At 53.7% G+C, this 15,068-nt stretch overlaps 1 protein-coding gene across 1 annotated transcript in view; it reads left to right on the plus strand.

The window, feature by feature from the left end:
• The first annotated feature begins 315 nt into the window (after positions 1 to 315).
• TNPO3 (transportin 3) overlaps positions 316 to 15,068 on the plus strand; it is a 28,793-nt gene continuing 14,040 nt past the window's right edge. The window contains 6 exon segments of the mRNA XM_065679707.1: positions 316 to 615; positions 617 to 691; positions 8,627 to 8,827; positions 10,192 to 10,265; positions 10,571 to 10,727; positions 14,384 to 14,527. Of these exon segments, the coding sequence (XP_065535779.1) occupies positions 568 to 615; positions 617 to 691; positions 8,627 to 8,827; positions 10,192 to 10,265; positions 10,571 to 10,727; positions 14,384 to 14,527 (699 nt within the window). The 5' untranslated portion in view covers positions 316 to 567.

Raw genomic sequence — 15,068 nt, forward strand, 5'->3', positions numbered from 1 at the left:
GTAGGGCCCCATGGCACGGGCTGATGGGACTGGGGGGGGGGGGGACACACGACGACGACACGACCCCCCCCATCCCGGTCTGGTGTGTACCGGGGTGCCCGGTCCCATAGCACCGTGCCCGGTCCGGGGGGGGGGGACTGCTCCGGTAAAGGGGGGGAATCCTGTGCCCTGAGCCCCCCGGTGCCGGTGCCGCTGGCTGGGGGGGGGGGGGTGCCCCCGGGCTCCTTCCGCGTGTGGCCGCGCCCGCCCGGACAGCTTGAGCAGCGCACCCGCAAGGAGCCCCGCGGAGCGGCCGGAGCCGGCGGTTAACGGCGAGGGGTTGAGCCCGGCAGTGGCGGCGGCATCGCTCCCGGTTTGACCGTACGGTACCGAGCGGTGCCGGAGTAAGCGGAAAGGGCTAAACGGGAGGAAGCGGAACGGATCGCAGCGGAACGGAAGGAAGCGGCCGCGTGGTTTCCGGAGGGGGCCGCGCTGCGCGGGTGCACGGGCCCGGCCCGGTACCGGAGCGCGGGGCCCGGACATGGCGGCGGGCGGCGGTCGGCGCTGAGGAGGGACGCGGCCGCGGCCATGGAGGGCGGCGGGAAGCCGGGGCTGCAGGTGGTGTACCAGGCCGTTGCAGGCGCTCTACCACGACCCCGACCCCAGCGGCAAGGAGCGGGCGAGCTGCTGGCTGGGGGAGCTCCAGCGATCGGTGAGGCCCGGCGGGGACCCGGTGATGCCCCCCGCTCCGTCCCTGCATCAGTGCCCGTGAGGCGCGGCCGGGCTCCGCGGGGGCGTTATGGGGGGTAACGCGGCTTTGGGGATACCCCCGCCCCCCCTCCGTGATCGGGGTTTGCTTCCCAACAACGGGAATAACGGGGTGAGGGGGGTTGGGATGAGCCCTCACTGCGCCGGGGGAGGGAATGGGGCCCTGGGGGGGGGGGGGGGGGCAGTGTGGGTTTATCCTGAGCGTATCCCGCTGGTGGGGGTGAGGGGGGCGGGGGGCATCGCCCGCCTGCCCCAGAGGCGTTGTTGGGGGGGGGGGGGGTCAGTGATGGGTCTAGAGGCCCCATTCCTGCGCTCTGGAGTCTCCTATGTGACAGATAGCGAGCTGCTTCGCCCCAAACCGCACGCTGGAGAGCCTAACCCATGTGTCAGTGGTGGGTCTAGAGCCCCATTCCTGCGCTCTGGAGTCTCCTATGTGACAGGTAGCGAGCTGCTTCGCCCCAAACCGCACGCTGGGAGAGCCTAACCCATGTCCAGAGCCCCATTCCTGCACTCTGGAGTCTCCTATGTGACAGGTAGCGAGCTGCTTCACCCCAGACTGCACCCTGGAGAGCCTAACCCATGTGTCAGTGGTGGGTCCAGAGCCCCATCCCTGTGCCCTGGAGTTGATAGGTGGCCTACGTTGAGCTCCTTCCCCCCCCCCCCAGCTTCACTCTAAAGAGCCTAAACCTGGGAGGTAACGCGTGTTTTCTGTCAGTGATGGATCCAAAGCCCCGTTCCTGCTCTCTGGAGTCTCTGTGTGATGCAGAGTGAGCTCCTTCACCCCAAACTTCAGCCTAAATGTGGGGGCTGACGGGTGTGTTGTTTCCTCACGTCGTCCCGGCGGAAGCAGATTTGCTCCCTTTAGGCTGTAACCTGGAGGTGGCTTTGCGTCTCCTCTGCAAAGCCCATAGCTCCTCCGGGAGCATCGCTCCCTGTTCCCAGCCTGTGCCACCCTGGAGCACTTTTCCCCCTTTGCTCTTCCCCACAACCCCTTTTCCTCCCTTTTCCCCCACACTGGGCTCTTTATCCTATGGGATATTTCCCCTCCGTGCTTCCCACACACACTTCCTGGAGCCCCATCATCTCCCTCAGCTGCCCATGGGCTGGTGGATCTCTTTTCCCCCAAACTCCTGGTTTTCCCCCTTTTTTCCTCCCTACTTTACTCCTGTTGCACCCTGAGTTTGCAGCAGTTTCTGCACCTGGAAACCCATCACTTGTGTGGGTGTGTGGATTTAAGCAGCTGCTTCCCATGCGTTATCCTCTTGGGAAGGGGCTTTGCCATTTGGAAAGCACCTGGGGAGAATTTGGGTCCCATGGAGGGGCTCAGTGGCAGGTCCAATCCTATGGTGGTTCTTTGGTGGATCTGAGCACTGCGGGATGTGGTTATATCTGTTTATATATTATAAATATACAGATATATACATTAGAAATGATACAGATCTCATTTGGGTTAAAAAAGAGGGAAATTACTATTTCAGAGCTACTTCCTGTTCCAGAAACCACCCAAATCTGTGCTTGCGGGCCTGAGTGCTCTGCTTGCTGCCTGAGGGCACCCAGAGCACCCTAAGGACTCTGACCTTAGAGCACAAGGGGAGGTGTTGACTCTGCAATTCATGCTTTGGGTTGGAAGGGACCTTAGAGCCCATCCAGTCCCAACCTCTGCCACGGGCAGGGACACCTTCCACTGGAGCAGGTTGCTCCAAGCCCCTGTGTCCAACCTGGCCTTGAGCACTGCCAGGGATGGGGCAGCCACAGCTTCTCTGGGCACCCTGTGCCAGCGCCTCAGCACCCTCACAGGGAAGAGCTTCTGCCTAAGAGCTCATCTCTATCCACACACACTGGGTATAAACACTGGGACCAGGAGCAGAGCTGGGAGTGTTGAAGACTTTTAACCCCCTGAGCACCCATGAGGTCAGGATCTCTGTCTGTGGCAAGTGTTGGGGTTGGTTTTGCTCTGTTGTGGTTTCTTTGGCTCTTCTCTGTGTCATCCAGGTTGTTTTTAATGTAAACCATGGGTGCCCGGGAAACCAAAGGGATCCCTTTCCTTTTCAGAGAGGAATACCACTCCTCAAGAGAAATGCCTTCAGGAATCTCTTCCTTGCTTGGACTGGCTCTGTTGTATGTACCAGGGTGGTTTAAACTCAAGCAGTGACTTAGTTTGTCTCCAGATTAACAGCATTCCTGCTTCTCAGTTTTAGTTGTGCTTATTTGGCCTGATCCTTTCAGGATTAGGATTAAGCCCAGTGATTTCCCAGCCTTTTGGGTGCTCTGGGAAATCACCTGATTTCATCCATCACCTCTTCACTGAATGTATTCCAGCTTTCAGGAGCACTTTGATAGCATTAACATCCAGACAGATAACACATGGGACCTGCTCCAGGCCAGAAGAGAAGAGGTGATGCTGTGAGCTCTGTAGTGACCTACTGAAGCACCTTGAGGTGGTAATTGTGGCCCCGTGGTGGTGGCACCAGTGGTTTTAACCCCATGGTAGGTGGGAGCTGTGGGGTACAAGGACCCATTGGCTGTGGTAGAACGTCCCTTGGAGTCTTACTGATGGGTATAGGGGTGAAATTAACGGTGAAGCTGCATCTCAGCAGCATCACCCTGCAGGTCTGGGGTTGTCTGCTCATAGAATCCCACACTGGTTGGGGTTGGAAGGGACTTTAAAGCTGTGGCAGGACGTCTGGAAGTCCATTTGGGCACACCCAGAGGCAGCACGGGTCTCAAAGCATCATTTCATGAGCTGCTCATATCAAAAGCAATGGGTAGAAAAGGCTGTGACAGAGAGAATGACGTGTCTTCTGGCCTGGCGATGGAGAGCACACATTTCCTGCCCACCCAGCTAGCCTCCTGTGCTAAGCTGGCTGAGGTGGTGGATGGGGAGAGCAATGGATGTCCTTTTCCTTGACGTTTAGCAAGGCTTCCAGCACATTGTTCTACAGTAACCAGAGAGATGGACCTGGTGGTTGGGCTCGAGCAGCAGTGGTCATCGACCTGAAGTCCAGCTGGTGGCCAGTTAAGTGACATTCCTCAGGGATCCATAGTAGTGTGGATACTGGATGATAGGACAGATCCACCACAGCAAGTTCATGGATGGTGCCATGTTGGAGGAGCAGTTGATGTTCTGGAGGCAGGGCTGCTTGCAAGGGATCTTGGTTGGGTGGAGAAACAGGGACCTCAACATCAAAGACCAACTCAAAGTCCTTGCTCCTGGATATGAACACCTCATGGATCAGCCTTGGGATGACTGGATGGAAATCAGTGTGGTTTGGGATTTAGGAGGCCAGGTTGCCCCTGCGCTGCATTAGGGTGGATAAACCCTGGCACAAAGACCAGGGTGAGGAGGTCTCCATCCTTGGAGACCTTCACGACTGCCCTGAATGGGCTTGACTGAAGTTGCCTCTGCTTTGAGCGGAGACCTCCAGGCTGCTGCTTCCCACCTGATTCTGCTCTCTTCCCAAAGTCTTCCTGGCTACAACATAGATCCTCTGTGGTGAACCTTGCCCATGGAAGCAGTTGGATCCTTCCAGGGAAGAGGAATCTGGGGGGAATAGACAAGTTAAACCAGTTGGTGGAAGTTTAGAAGGAAAAGCTGCCTCTGCAAGAAGGCTTCACCCACAGCTCCACACCAAAACTTTCCTTTTCAGCTGGAAGCTCTTGATTCGGACAGCACCTACAACTCACACTTCATCTTTGTGCTGGTTTGGTGTCCATCTCTTTGTCTGGTGTTGAATAGGCCCATTCTTCCCTTTCCACTTGGAAAAGGAAGGATATTCCAGGGCTCTTTGCTGGAATCTATGACCGACCCCAGCTTCGTGGTGCCACCACATCTCCAGCACACAAGCTGTCTGTATTCCTCTGTAACAGACCCAGGTCTGGCTGTCAGGCTCTCCCCTGGAAGATGTCACCTTCAGTGGCCCTCTCCAGGCATCTTCAGAGTCTTGTTGAGCAGAAGACTTGTCTTGGGAGGCTCCTCCTCTCCCTAAAGCTGGAGCTCAGTGCAGTGATGGCCATTAGAACCGACCTTGAAAAGCCTCTATGAGACCTTAGGGAGAGGCTGCTCAATAGCTGAAGGGTTTGCAGCTGCCTTGGCTTGGGAATCGTGACCTTGGGCGTCTTGGAGATGCTGCTTGGCCAAGGAGCGGACACAGAGAGCTGTTTTTTGGAAGAGGAACACTTTGTGGGTACCTCTCAAGTGGGAGCCCTCCTGTTTTCACAGCTCAAACCAGCTTTGGTCTGAAAGTGATCCATAACATTTGAGGCTGCCTGAAGATCTCCTCTGGCTGCAGCTTCCATAAAGCTGGAAGATTTGTTCTGTGAGGAACAATTCCACTACCCGGGATTGAATGGGCTGGATGCTCCTTTTCCCAAGATGGTTTCTCCAGGAAGACTTACGTGTCATGGAAGGGACTGGAGCTGAGGCGCTGGCACAGGGTGCCCAGAGAAGCTGTGGCTGCCCCATCCCTGGCAGTGCTCAAGGCCAGGTTGGACACAGGGGCTTGGAGCAAGCTGCTCCAGTGGAAGGTGTCCCTGCCTGTGACAGGGGTTGGGGCTGGAGGAGCTTTAAGGTCCCTTCCAACCCAAACCAATCTGGGATTCTGTGATCTTACCAGCTCCATTTCCACCCGTCTCCAGGGCTGAGGCTCTTTGCACCAAGGTTCTTCCATCAAGTCTCTGTTTGTGTAAGAGCTTGGAGGAGCACTGAAAAGCAGCCCTGACACTGGGGGCACGTGGCTGCTGTTGTGAACAAGCTTTGGAATGGTGGGAAGCTGGAATCCTTGCAGAGAAGTGGTGGAGCTGCAGAAAGTGGACCCTAAAAAGTTGAAACCACATTAGTTCTTTGGTCCAGTGTTCTCAATTATAATTTCTGGACCTCTACCACCACAAGTCCTCTGTAAATGGTGGATCCTCATCAGCCCATCTGGTAAACCTGGAATGAAAGTTGCTCTTTCTGCGGGGATCATTGTTCTTCGGGCAGAGAAGGTCCCTGAGCTGCTTGTTTCCATCTTGGTCACTTCTTGTTACAGCTGCATCAATCCCCGACTCCCATTTCATCCACTGTTAAACATCAAGCTGCAGATGTTCCACCCTTCAGTGTGGGGGTTTGGGCTTTATCTGCCTCGGGAGGCTGGGTGCTGGGCAGAGCTCTTTGGGTGATGGTCTTCAGAGCTCAGTGACAAGGCCTTGAGCTGGCTTTTTGCCTTATGTGCCTCTTCTATTGCTCAATTCTTACATGAAAAGTCAGGCTTGAACGCCCCTGTGGAGCTGGATCGATGGTAAAAACAAATGTTACACTTGTGAGCAAGACTGTGTGCACATAGATCCCATGGGACTGGAGGAAGGTGAGCTTGAAGCCCATGGCCTCATCCATAGAGGTGGGAACAGCAGCTCCTTCCTCCATGAAAGCTTCACTGTGTCTCTTCAGGATCACTTTTGCTTCTGAGTGAAGAACAGCCTTGACTGTAGGTAAAAATCCTCTTGTAAAGTAGTAGTAGCATCACATCTGAGCTGTTTATAGCAGGGTTGGTGCTGACCCTCAAGCACAACAGCCTGCAGATGAGCACCTTTACTCTGGAAGGGTCCATGTGGTAGGATGCTGAAGGTGCTGGGCCACCAAACTGAAATGTAATTTGGGTGGAAAGCCAAGGCTGCTTCAGTTTGAACCAGCAGTTACAAGGTCCTTGTGGGTGTCACCCTCTGTGGGTAGGGAAGGGGATGTTGTCACCAGCCTGCTTGGTTCATCTTCATGGAACTCTGGAAATCCAGCTGGAGCCAAGAGTCCATGTAGGAAACAAGGAACGAGCTTTTTACTTTCCAGTCTTCCAAGACAAAGGTGGATTGTAGGCTTGCAGAGCAGCCTCTTCCACCCCATAATATCATATCTTGTCAGTAGGAAGGTGAGTATCACCCACAGGACTTGAGGTGGTTGGTGAAGATCCTCCTCACACAACCCAATGGCCACAGGACATCATCTTCCAATGGAGGATGCTCTTAGAATCGTAGAATCATAGAATAGTTAGGGTTGGAAAGGACCTCAAGATCATCCAGTTCCAACCCCCCTGCCATGGGCAGGGACACCTCACACTAAACCATCCCACACAAGGCTCTGTGCAACCTGGCCTTGAACACTGCCAGGGATGGAGCACTCACAACCTCCCTGGGCAACCCATTCCAGTGCCTCAGCACCCTCACAGTAAACAACTTCCTCCTTATTAAGTTCTGGAACCTTTTGCCTAAAGGTGCATAAGCCAACACATAAGCCATATGAATGGAATGGTTTGGGTTGGAAGGGACCTTAAAGCTAAACTAGTAATAGCTGGAGTTACTGGAGAAAGCTCATTTGACAGCCCCTGGGCACAGGGGCAGCTGGAAAAGAGGGATCAAAGCCTGGTAGGAGGGAAGGAGCATGTCTGGAAGAAGGCAGCTCTGCAAGGATGTTCTCCTTGACCATTGTGAGCTTCAAAGCTTGGTGAGCACCTATTGAAAAGTAGGGACAGGCCAAGGGGAATGGCTTTAACCTCCAGAGGGGAGACTGAGCTGAGCTCTTAGGCAGAAGCTCTTCCCTGTGAGGGTGCTGAGGCGCTGGCCCAGGGTGCCCAGAGAAGCTGTGGCTGCCCCATCCCTGGCAGTGTTCAAGGCCAGGTTGGACACAGGGGCTTGGAGCAAGCTGCTCCAGTGGAAGGGGTCCCTGCCCGTGGCAGGGGTTGGAGCTGGAGGAGCTTTAAGGTCCCTTCTAATAGTGATTATAGTGATAGCAAACACAGTCTGGTGAGTGTTGGATGTGGTCACCGTGTTCCTTCTGGGTGCCCATGGCTTGTGTGTAGCAGCTTTTGGCGTGCAGGTCCAAAGAATTGGCCGAGTTGCTCAGTGTTGGTCACACACATGGTGTAGGTTGATTATTTCAAGCTCAACTATGCAGATTTCAAGTGCTGTGGAAAAATGAAACCTTAACTTTTAAGGAAGAGCCGAATGATGTTTCCAGAGCTGGAATATTGCTGATGCTTGGGAAAGGAAGACGATTGGATCATCTGAGCCCTCTGAAGCATTCCTTAACAGGAGACCCTTAATCCAAGGGTTTCTTCCCAAGCCATGCTGATGTGCTGCAGCAGTGGTGGGGTTTGGTGACAACTGGTGGCCCAGCCTGGCTTTCCTGGTTTATTTTCCTACCAGACCCTATGTACTGAGTTCTTCAGCAGCTCTGAACAGTGCTTGTGCTGTGATGTTGACCCTGGTGAGGTGAGCATGGCACGGGCTGTGCCTATGAGTCCTGTGGCTCACCCAGTGCTCTCCTTGTAGCTTCTGGTGCCTTCAGGCTCACACAGCCCTGGCAGATGCTCATCTCCCTCACTGCTGGCCCTCCTCCAAGCTCTTTGGCACGTCCATCATCTGCAGCAGCATCTCCAGTCCCAGCCTGTGCTCTTGGGCAGGGCTGGTGTCTTCAGTTCTGCATTTACATGCCGTTATTGTGACCTGAAGAGGTTTTTATCCCATCCTTTCCCCATTTCTCTCTAGCTGGGCTCTTTCTGCTTCTATTGCCGTGTAATAGGCTCAGGAATTGTCCACCTTAGCCCAAAACCATCTCTCTATGCTCTTCGCTGCAAGGGTGAGCATCAGATCACTCTCTAACCTGCTCTCCCAAACGGCTTGTGGTAACTGAGGCCATGAGCATCAGCACCGGTGCTGGGAGCTCCTTCAACTCCTTGGGTGGGTGTCACAGCTGCAGCACCTTCATTAACCAGCTCCATCAGTTGAGGTGTGATGGCAACGCGAATGGACTCTCCTGATGAGCATCAGGGTGGGATTTTGGGGGAGAGGATCCGTTTTCATCATCATTGCCAAAGGGAACTGGGGTTTCAGTCGCTGGCTGTGCTTCCTGCAGGTCCACGCTTGGGAGATCTCTGACCAGCTGCTGCAGATCCATCAGGATGTGGAATCCTGCTACTTCGCGGCACAGACCATGAAGATGAAGATCCAAACTTCCTTCTATGAACTCCCCACGGATTCCCACGCTTCCCTACGGGACTCACTGCTGTCCCACATCCAGAACTTGAAAGACCTGTCACCGGTCATCGTAACCCAGGTGGGTGCTGAGCAGAGGGGTGGAAGAAGCTGCTCTGAATGTCCATGACACAGCGAGGGCTGGTCCTAACTTCCCATTGGGAGCAGGCTGGTACCAGGCTGGTGTCACAGCCCTGCCAGAGCCATTCCAGTGGGGAGCTTGGAGGAGGAAGAATTGATGCTGATGGTGGCCACCTCCAGCTCTTGCCATTTTGACTTATACTGAGGCAAACCCCTTGGTTGCTTTTCCTCCAGCATGGACAACCAGGAAGGTTGATGCCTGCAGCCACCTCCATTGTGTCTCCCAGTACATAATTCCTTCATTATTTAGTTCCTTTGGTTAAATCAATCCTTTATCCTCTTCTTTGCTGTTTGGAGAGGCTGAGAAGGAGGAACAGCCTGCAGTGCAGACAGACCAGTGATCTGCCCAGCAGCGCCCTGGGTATCCAGGAGGATTTCTCCCAAGGTGCTGGCATGTCCTTGGAAATCCTTTCATCTCATTATCCATAATAACAGGGGTGTCCGACACTGCACAGACTGAGGCAGAGTTGCCTGTTCAACCCTTAAATAGCTCCATCAAATAATATCACCCCACTGGGGCAATGGGTGTTCCACAGGGATCATGCACACCGCACGGATAATGTGGATGAATATCCCCTGCTGAGCACTGCTCTGATGGTCACAGAACCCTTTCTCCTGAGCCCTTGGGCAGATTGTATCAGTCCCCACACTTAATGTGCTGTTTTATTTATAGAAACGTGGAATCATGGAATGGTTTGGGTTGGAAAGGACCTTAAGATCATCCAGTTCCAACCCCCCTGCCATGGGCAGGGACACCTCACACTAAACCATCCCACCCAAAGCTCTGTCCAACCTGGCCTTGAACACTGCCAGGGATGGAGCATTCACAGCTCCCTTGGACAACCCATTCCAGGGCCTCACCACCCTAACAGTAAACAACTTCCTCCTTCTCTCCAATCTAAACTTCCCCTGTTTCAGTTTTAACCCGTTACCCTTTGTCCTGTCACTACAGTCCCAGTGAAGAGTCCCTCTCCAGTGTCCTTGTAGCCCCCTTCAGACGCTGGAAGCTGCTCTGAGGTCTCCACGCAGCTTTTCCAGGCTGAACAGCCCCAACTTTCTCAGCCTATCAAAGCTCATCTGCTTCCAGCCACCTGCCACAGGCAGGGACCCCTTCCACTGGAGCAGCTTGCTCCAAGCCCCTGTGTCCAACCTGGCCTTGAGCACTGCCAGGGATGGGGCAGCCACAGCTTCTCTGGGCACCCTGTGCCAGCGCCTCAGCACCCTCACAGGGAAGAGCTTCTGCCTAAGATCTAACCTGAATCTCCCCTATTTCAGTTTGAACCCATTTCCCTCTTCTCCTTCCAGCTTGCTTTAGCAATAGCAGACCTTGCCCTGCAGATGGCTTCTTGGAAAGGCTGTGTACAAACACTGGTGGAAAAGTGAGTAAATCTTTATATCATTAAACTCTTAAATCGATCCTTGAGTAAATGTGGAGGGGGTGGAGCTGCACAGTTCAAAAAGGCCCCAGCAGCAAAGAGCCCATGATACAGCAATCTTCTCTTTCATAGAATCATGGACTGGTTTGGGTTGAAGGGACCTTAATCCTCCTCCAGCTCCAGCCCCTGCCACAGGCAGGGACACCTTCCACTGGAGCAGCTTGCTCCAAGCCCCTGTGTCCAGCCTGGCCTTGAACACTTGTTTGTCACCTGCCCTCACAGCCCGTCCTCCCTCCCCATTGCTCCAGGTACAGCAATGATGTCACATCACTCCCCTTCCTGCTGGAGATCCTCACGGTGCTGCCGGAGGAGGTGCACAGCCGGTCCCTGCGCATCGGAGCCAACCGCCGCACCGAGATCATAGAGGATCTGGCCTATTACTCCAGCACGGTCGTCTCCCTGCTGGTAAGGAGACCGCAGAGTGACCAGGCACTGGTCAGCTGCTGGGGAGCTTCATCCAGCTTGGAATCATAGGATCGACTGGGCTGGAAAAGATCTTCCAGATCCAGTCCAACCGTTCCCCAGCACTGCCAAGGCCACCACTAACCCATGGCACTGAGGGCCACATCTACATGGTTTTTGTAGATGAGGCTCCCTCATTCTTCTCCCCCTCCACATCACTGGTCCAGGCTATTCCAGGTTGGATGTATGAAACAAGATGGTTTTATATACTTCAGTTCCAAGCAGATCAAAATCAGAGTCAGGTTCTTGTTGTCAGCACTGGTTTGACAACAGAGGTGGTTCTGGGAACTCAGCTGTCTCATCCTCTCAACCAGACCGTCCCTGTGAGCACTGCGTTGATTTCGTTGGTGGTACCAAGTATGGAGCTTCTCTTCCAGCATTCTGTGCTGTAGGTTCAGGAAGAGCTCTTTAGTCTCCTAGATTTTAGGTTCAGTCGTTGGCTAAGCTGGGATTCCTGTGCAGGCTGTGCTAGTTTTGTGTTGTTTGAGGGCTAAGCAAGAAATTACTTCAGCCCATTATGGCTGTGTGTATGTAGGTCTCTAGGTCATCATCTTGAGATCTGCCCATCTTGTGACTTGATATATCACAGAATCCCAGCATGGTTTGTGTTGGAAGGGAGCTTAAAGACCATCCAGTCCCAACCCCTGCCACAGGCAGGGACACCTTCCACTGGAGCAGCTTGCTCCAAGCCCCTGTGTCCAACCTGGCCTTGAGCACTGCCAGGGATGGGGCAGCCACAGCTTCTCTGGGCACCCTGTGCCAGCGCCTCAGCACCCTCACAGGGAAGAGCTTCTGCCTAAGAGCTCATCTCAGTCTCCCCTCAGGCAGTTTAAAGCCATTCCCCTTGGCCTGTCCCTTCAGGCCCTTGTCCAAAGCCCCTCTCCATGTTTCTTGTAGCTCCTTAGCCTTGTTGAACTTCATGGCTCTTAGAAGCAAGGCATTCAGGTACTTAAACCCTGGGTTTTCTCTCTCTTCTCCCTTTCAAACCTAAGAACATGCCCAGTTTCTGACCCTGCTGTGGTAAGCTGAGGTTATACACTTGCTGCAGGTCACACTTGGTGTTTGGCAAACAGGGACACTGTAGCTGAATCTCCTGGTGGTTCTCCAAAGGTTTCTCCATTCAGGGACCATTCCTGCTCTCAAAGACTGTTGTGGATCCCAAAAGAAAGCAAGTTTGGGGAGCAGAGAATAAGCATTGAGATAAATCTCTTCATGGACTGAAAAGAAATGCTCCTTGCCAGCTCCTTCCTTGCCAGGGAAACTTCTCATGTTCTTCAGCGTTGTTTGAGCTCCATAAAAGAGCAGCCAACCCTGTCTCAGGCTTCAAATGGAGCATGTGCCATAGTCCCTAGGGCTTCCCATCAATGTCTGCCCTTTCATGCTGCTTATCTAAAGAAGGAAAGATAACATCCCCTCAGCAGTGTGTCACAAGCCTGTGATTCCACTGAGCTACTTGTGAATGTCACCAGGCTCCAAATGGAGTCAGGGATTGGGGTGTTTCATTGCAGCACCTCATCAGCAGCAGTTCCTCTGCTCTGCCGTCCCATTTTCCTGTGCTTAGCTGCCCTGCACTCATGGGTCTGTGGTCACCCATTTTTGTTCCAGCCACATTCCTACCCTCCTGGTCAGTGTTCCTTGAGTTGTAGCTGTTGTACATAGAAGGAACTGTGGTCTTGAGAATCACAGGATCCCAGCATGGTTTGTGCTGGAAGGGACCTTAAAGCTCATCCAGTTCCAACCCCTGCCATGGGCAGGGACAACTTCCACTGGAGCAGCTTGCTCCAAGCCCCTGTGTCCAGCCTGGCCTTGAACACTGCCAGGGATGGGGCAGCCACAGCTTCTCTGGGCACCCTGTGCCAGCGCCTCAGCACCCTCACAGGGAAGAGCTTCTGCCTAAGAGCTCGTCTCAGTCTCCCCTCGGGCAGGTTAAAGCCATTCCCCTTGGCCAGTCCCTACAGGCCCTTGTCCCAAGCCCCTCTCCAGCTTTCCTGCAGCCCCTTTAGGCACTGGAGCTGCTCTCAGGTCTCCCCTTCAGGAGCCTTCTCTTCTCCAGGCTGCCCCAGCCCAGCTCTCTCAGCCTGGCTCCAGAGCAGAGCTGCTCCAGCCCTCGCAGCATCTCCTTGGCCTCCTCTGGCCGTGCTTTCAGTGAAGACATTTTCCCCAATATCCAGTCTCTGCTTCCCTTGGCACAACTTTGGGCCGTTTCCTCTCATCCTCCCCATGCAGTGACACAGTTGAGCTGTGCCCTCTGCTCCACAGCAGCTCAGACCTTCTTGAGAAGACTCTTCCCACTGTATTTTGCCCAGCAGAGCTCCATGCTGTGACCAGCACAGCCACTGGGGGAGCTCAGTGCCACCTTTGCCTTTGGCTTGAGTTTGCACAAGTCCTTGCTCACTCCTGAAACCCTTTTCACCTTCCTGCAATCCCTGCACCATCCCTCCTGCACTCCTGCCATCCCTCCCAGCAGCTTCCAGCCCTTCCCTTGGACATGTGGGAGAAGCCTGGCTGTCACATCAATGAGACAGGCAGTGTCACCTTGCTCTGGCTGCTCCCAGCCTCACCAGCACAATGTGAGGGTCACCAAGGGACATAGTGCTGTCATGAGAGTTTCTATTCAGATTTCCTCTGCTTCTACCAGGAGCTTTCATAGTAAATCCCAAAATTAATTCTTCTCCATAGGATTTAAATGCTAAATTCCCTTTCTTGAGTGACAAAAAGGGGATTTACAAAAGGATACTGTGATGAAGGGCAACATTCTACCTTCAGGCTTGAAGTGTCAAGCGAGGAGGATGTCCTGGTCAGGATTGCTTGGCCAATCCAGGCTCTCTTCTGGGAGAAAGGGAGTCTGGGATCCTTCTCCAGGTCCTGCCTGTCCACCTCTTCTTCCTTTCCCTCAGCCGGGCAAGGGAAAGGTTCCTTTCAGGAATGATGGTTCACAGGTCATCAAGGTGGCCTTTGGGGTGAATCTGACCCTCATGACCCATCTTCTCTTTGGCAATGGTTGTTTTGTGGTGAGGAATGTAAAGTGAGATGGGATTGAGTTTAGGGGCTTATCATGTAGGAAACTCATTTGTGTCCACGCTCCACTGGTTTGAGACAGGATCCTGTAGGAAACTGGGAATGAGTGAAAACACTCAAAGTGCTTTTCTTGCTTCCACATTGGTCCAGCACTGCTGCTTGATAGAACACTCATAGAATCCCAAACTGGTTTCGATTGGAAGGAACCTTAAATCTCATCCAAATCCAACCCCTGCCATGGGCAGGGGCACCTTCCACCAGAGCAGCTTGCTCCAAGCCCCTGTGTCCAACCTGGCCTTGAGCACTGCCAGGGATGGGGCAGCCAAGTCCTCCTCAGGGCTGCTCCATCTGTCCTCTTCCCAGCGTGTGTCTGTGCTTGGGATTGCCCCAGCTCATTCTCTGTGTGCTCTTGGAGGGGTCTATCCTGACTGTCCCAGGCCCTCTTTGTCTTACCACATTCATGGAGGAGTTCTTCATGCTAATTGTGGACACTCCAGGATGGCTTTCCAAGAATTAGATATTATTTTGCTTGTGGAATTACCTGTTGGCTTCCTAACCGGTTCCTCCTCGTCCTACTGTAGATGACGTGTGTGGAGAAAGCAGGCAATGATGAGAAGATGCTCATCAAGATCTTCCGGTGCCTGGGGAGCTGGTTCAACCTGGGCGTCCTGGACAGCACCTTCATGGCCAACAGCAAGTTGCTGTCACTCCTCTTTGAGGTGCTGGTGAGTATTCCTCTTGGCAATGAGGGTTTGGTGGGCTTCGAGGACTAGGAAGTGGGGAAGGTGCGTTTCATCCCTCCTGTCTCGGGTAGGAAGCCACTGCTTGCTTCTTTACCTCCATCAGCTCCACAAGGCAGGTTGTCCTGCTCTGCTAGCAGACAGGGAAGAACAAGCTCCCAAGGGAGAAACAAAAAGTACCCTTAGGAGTTTCCTCTGCCTGTGTGCTTGGTCCTTAGTGCAGGAATTTGATGTGGAGACAAAGCTGATGGACCAAAAGTATTCTGAGAGCTTTCACAGAACATCACATAGAATCACAGAATCATAGAATAGTTAGGGTTGGAAAGGACCTCAAAATCATCTGGTTCCAACCCCCCTGCCATGGACAGGGACACCTCACACTAAACCATCCCACACAAGGCTTCATCCAACCTGGCCTTGAACACTGCCAGGGATGGAGCACTCACAACCTCCCTGGGCAACCCATTCCAGTGCCTCACCACCCTAACAGGAAAGAACGTGTGTGTTTGGCTGTTTGTGTGGAAGG

The sequence above is a fragment of the Lathamus discolor genome, chromosome 1 (genome assembly GCF_037157495.1).
Source record: "Lathamus discolor isolate bLatDis1 chromosome 1, bLatDis1.hap1, whole genome shotgun sequence".
NCBI lineage: Eukaryota > Metazoa > Chordata > Aves > Psittaciformes > Psittacidae > Lathamus > Lathamus discolor.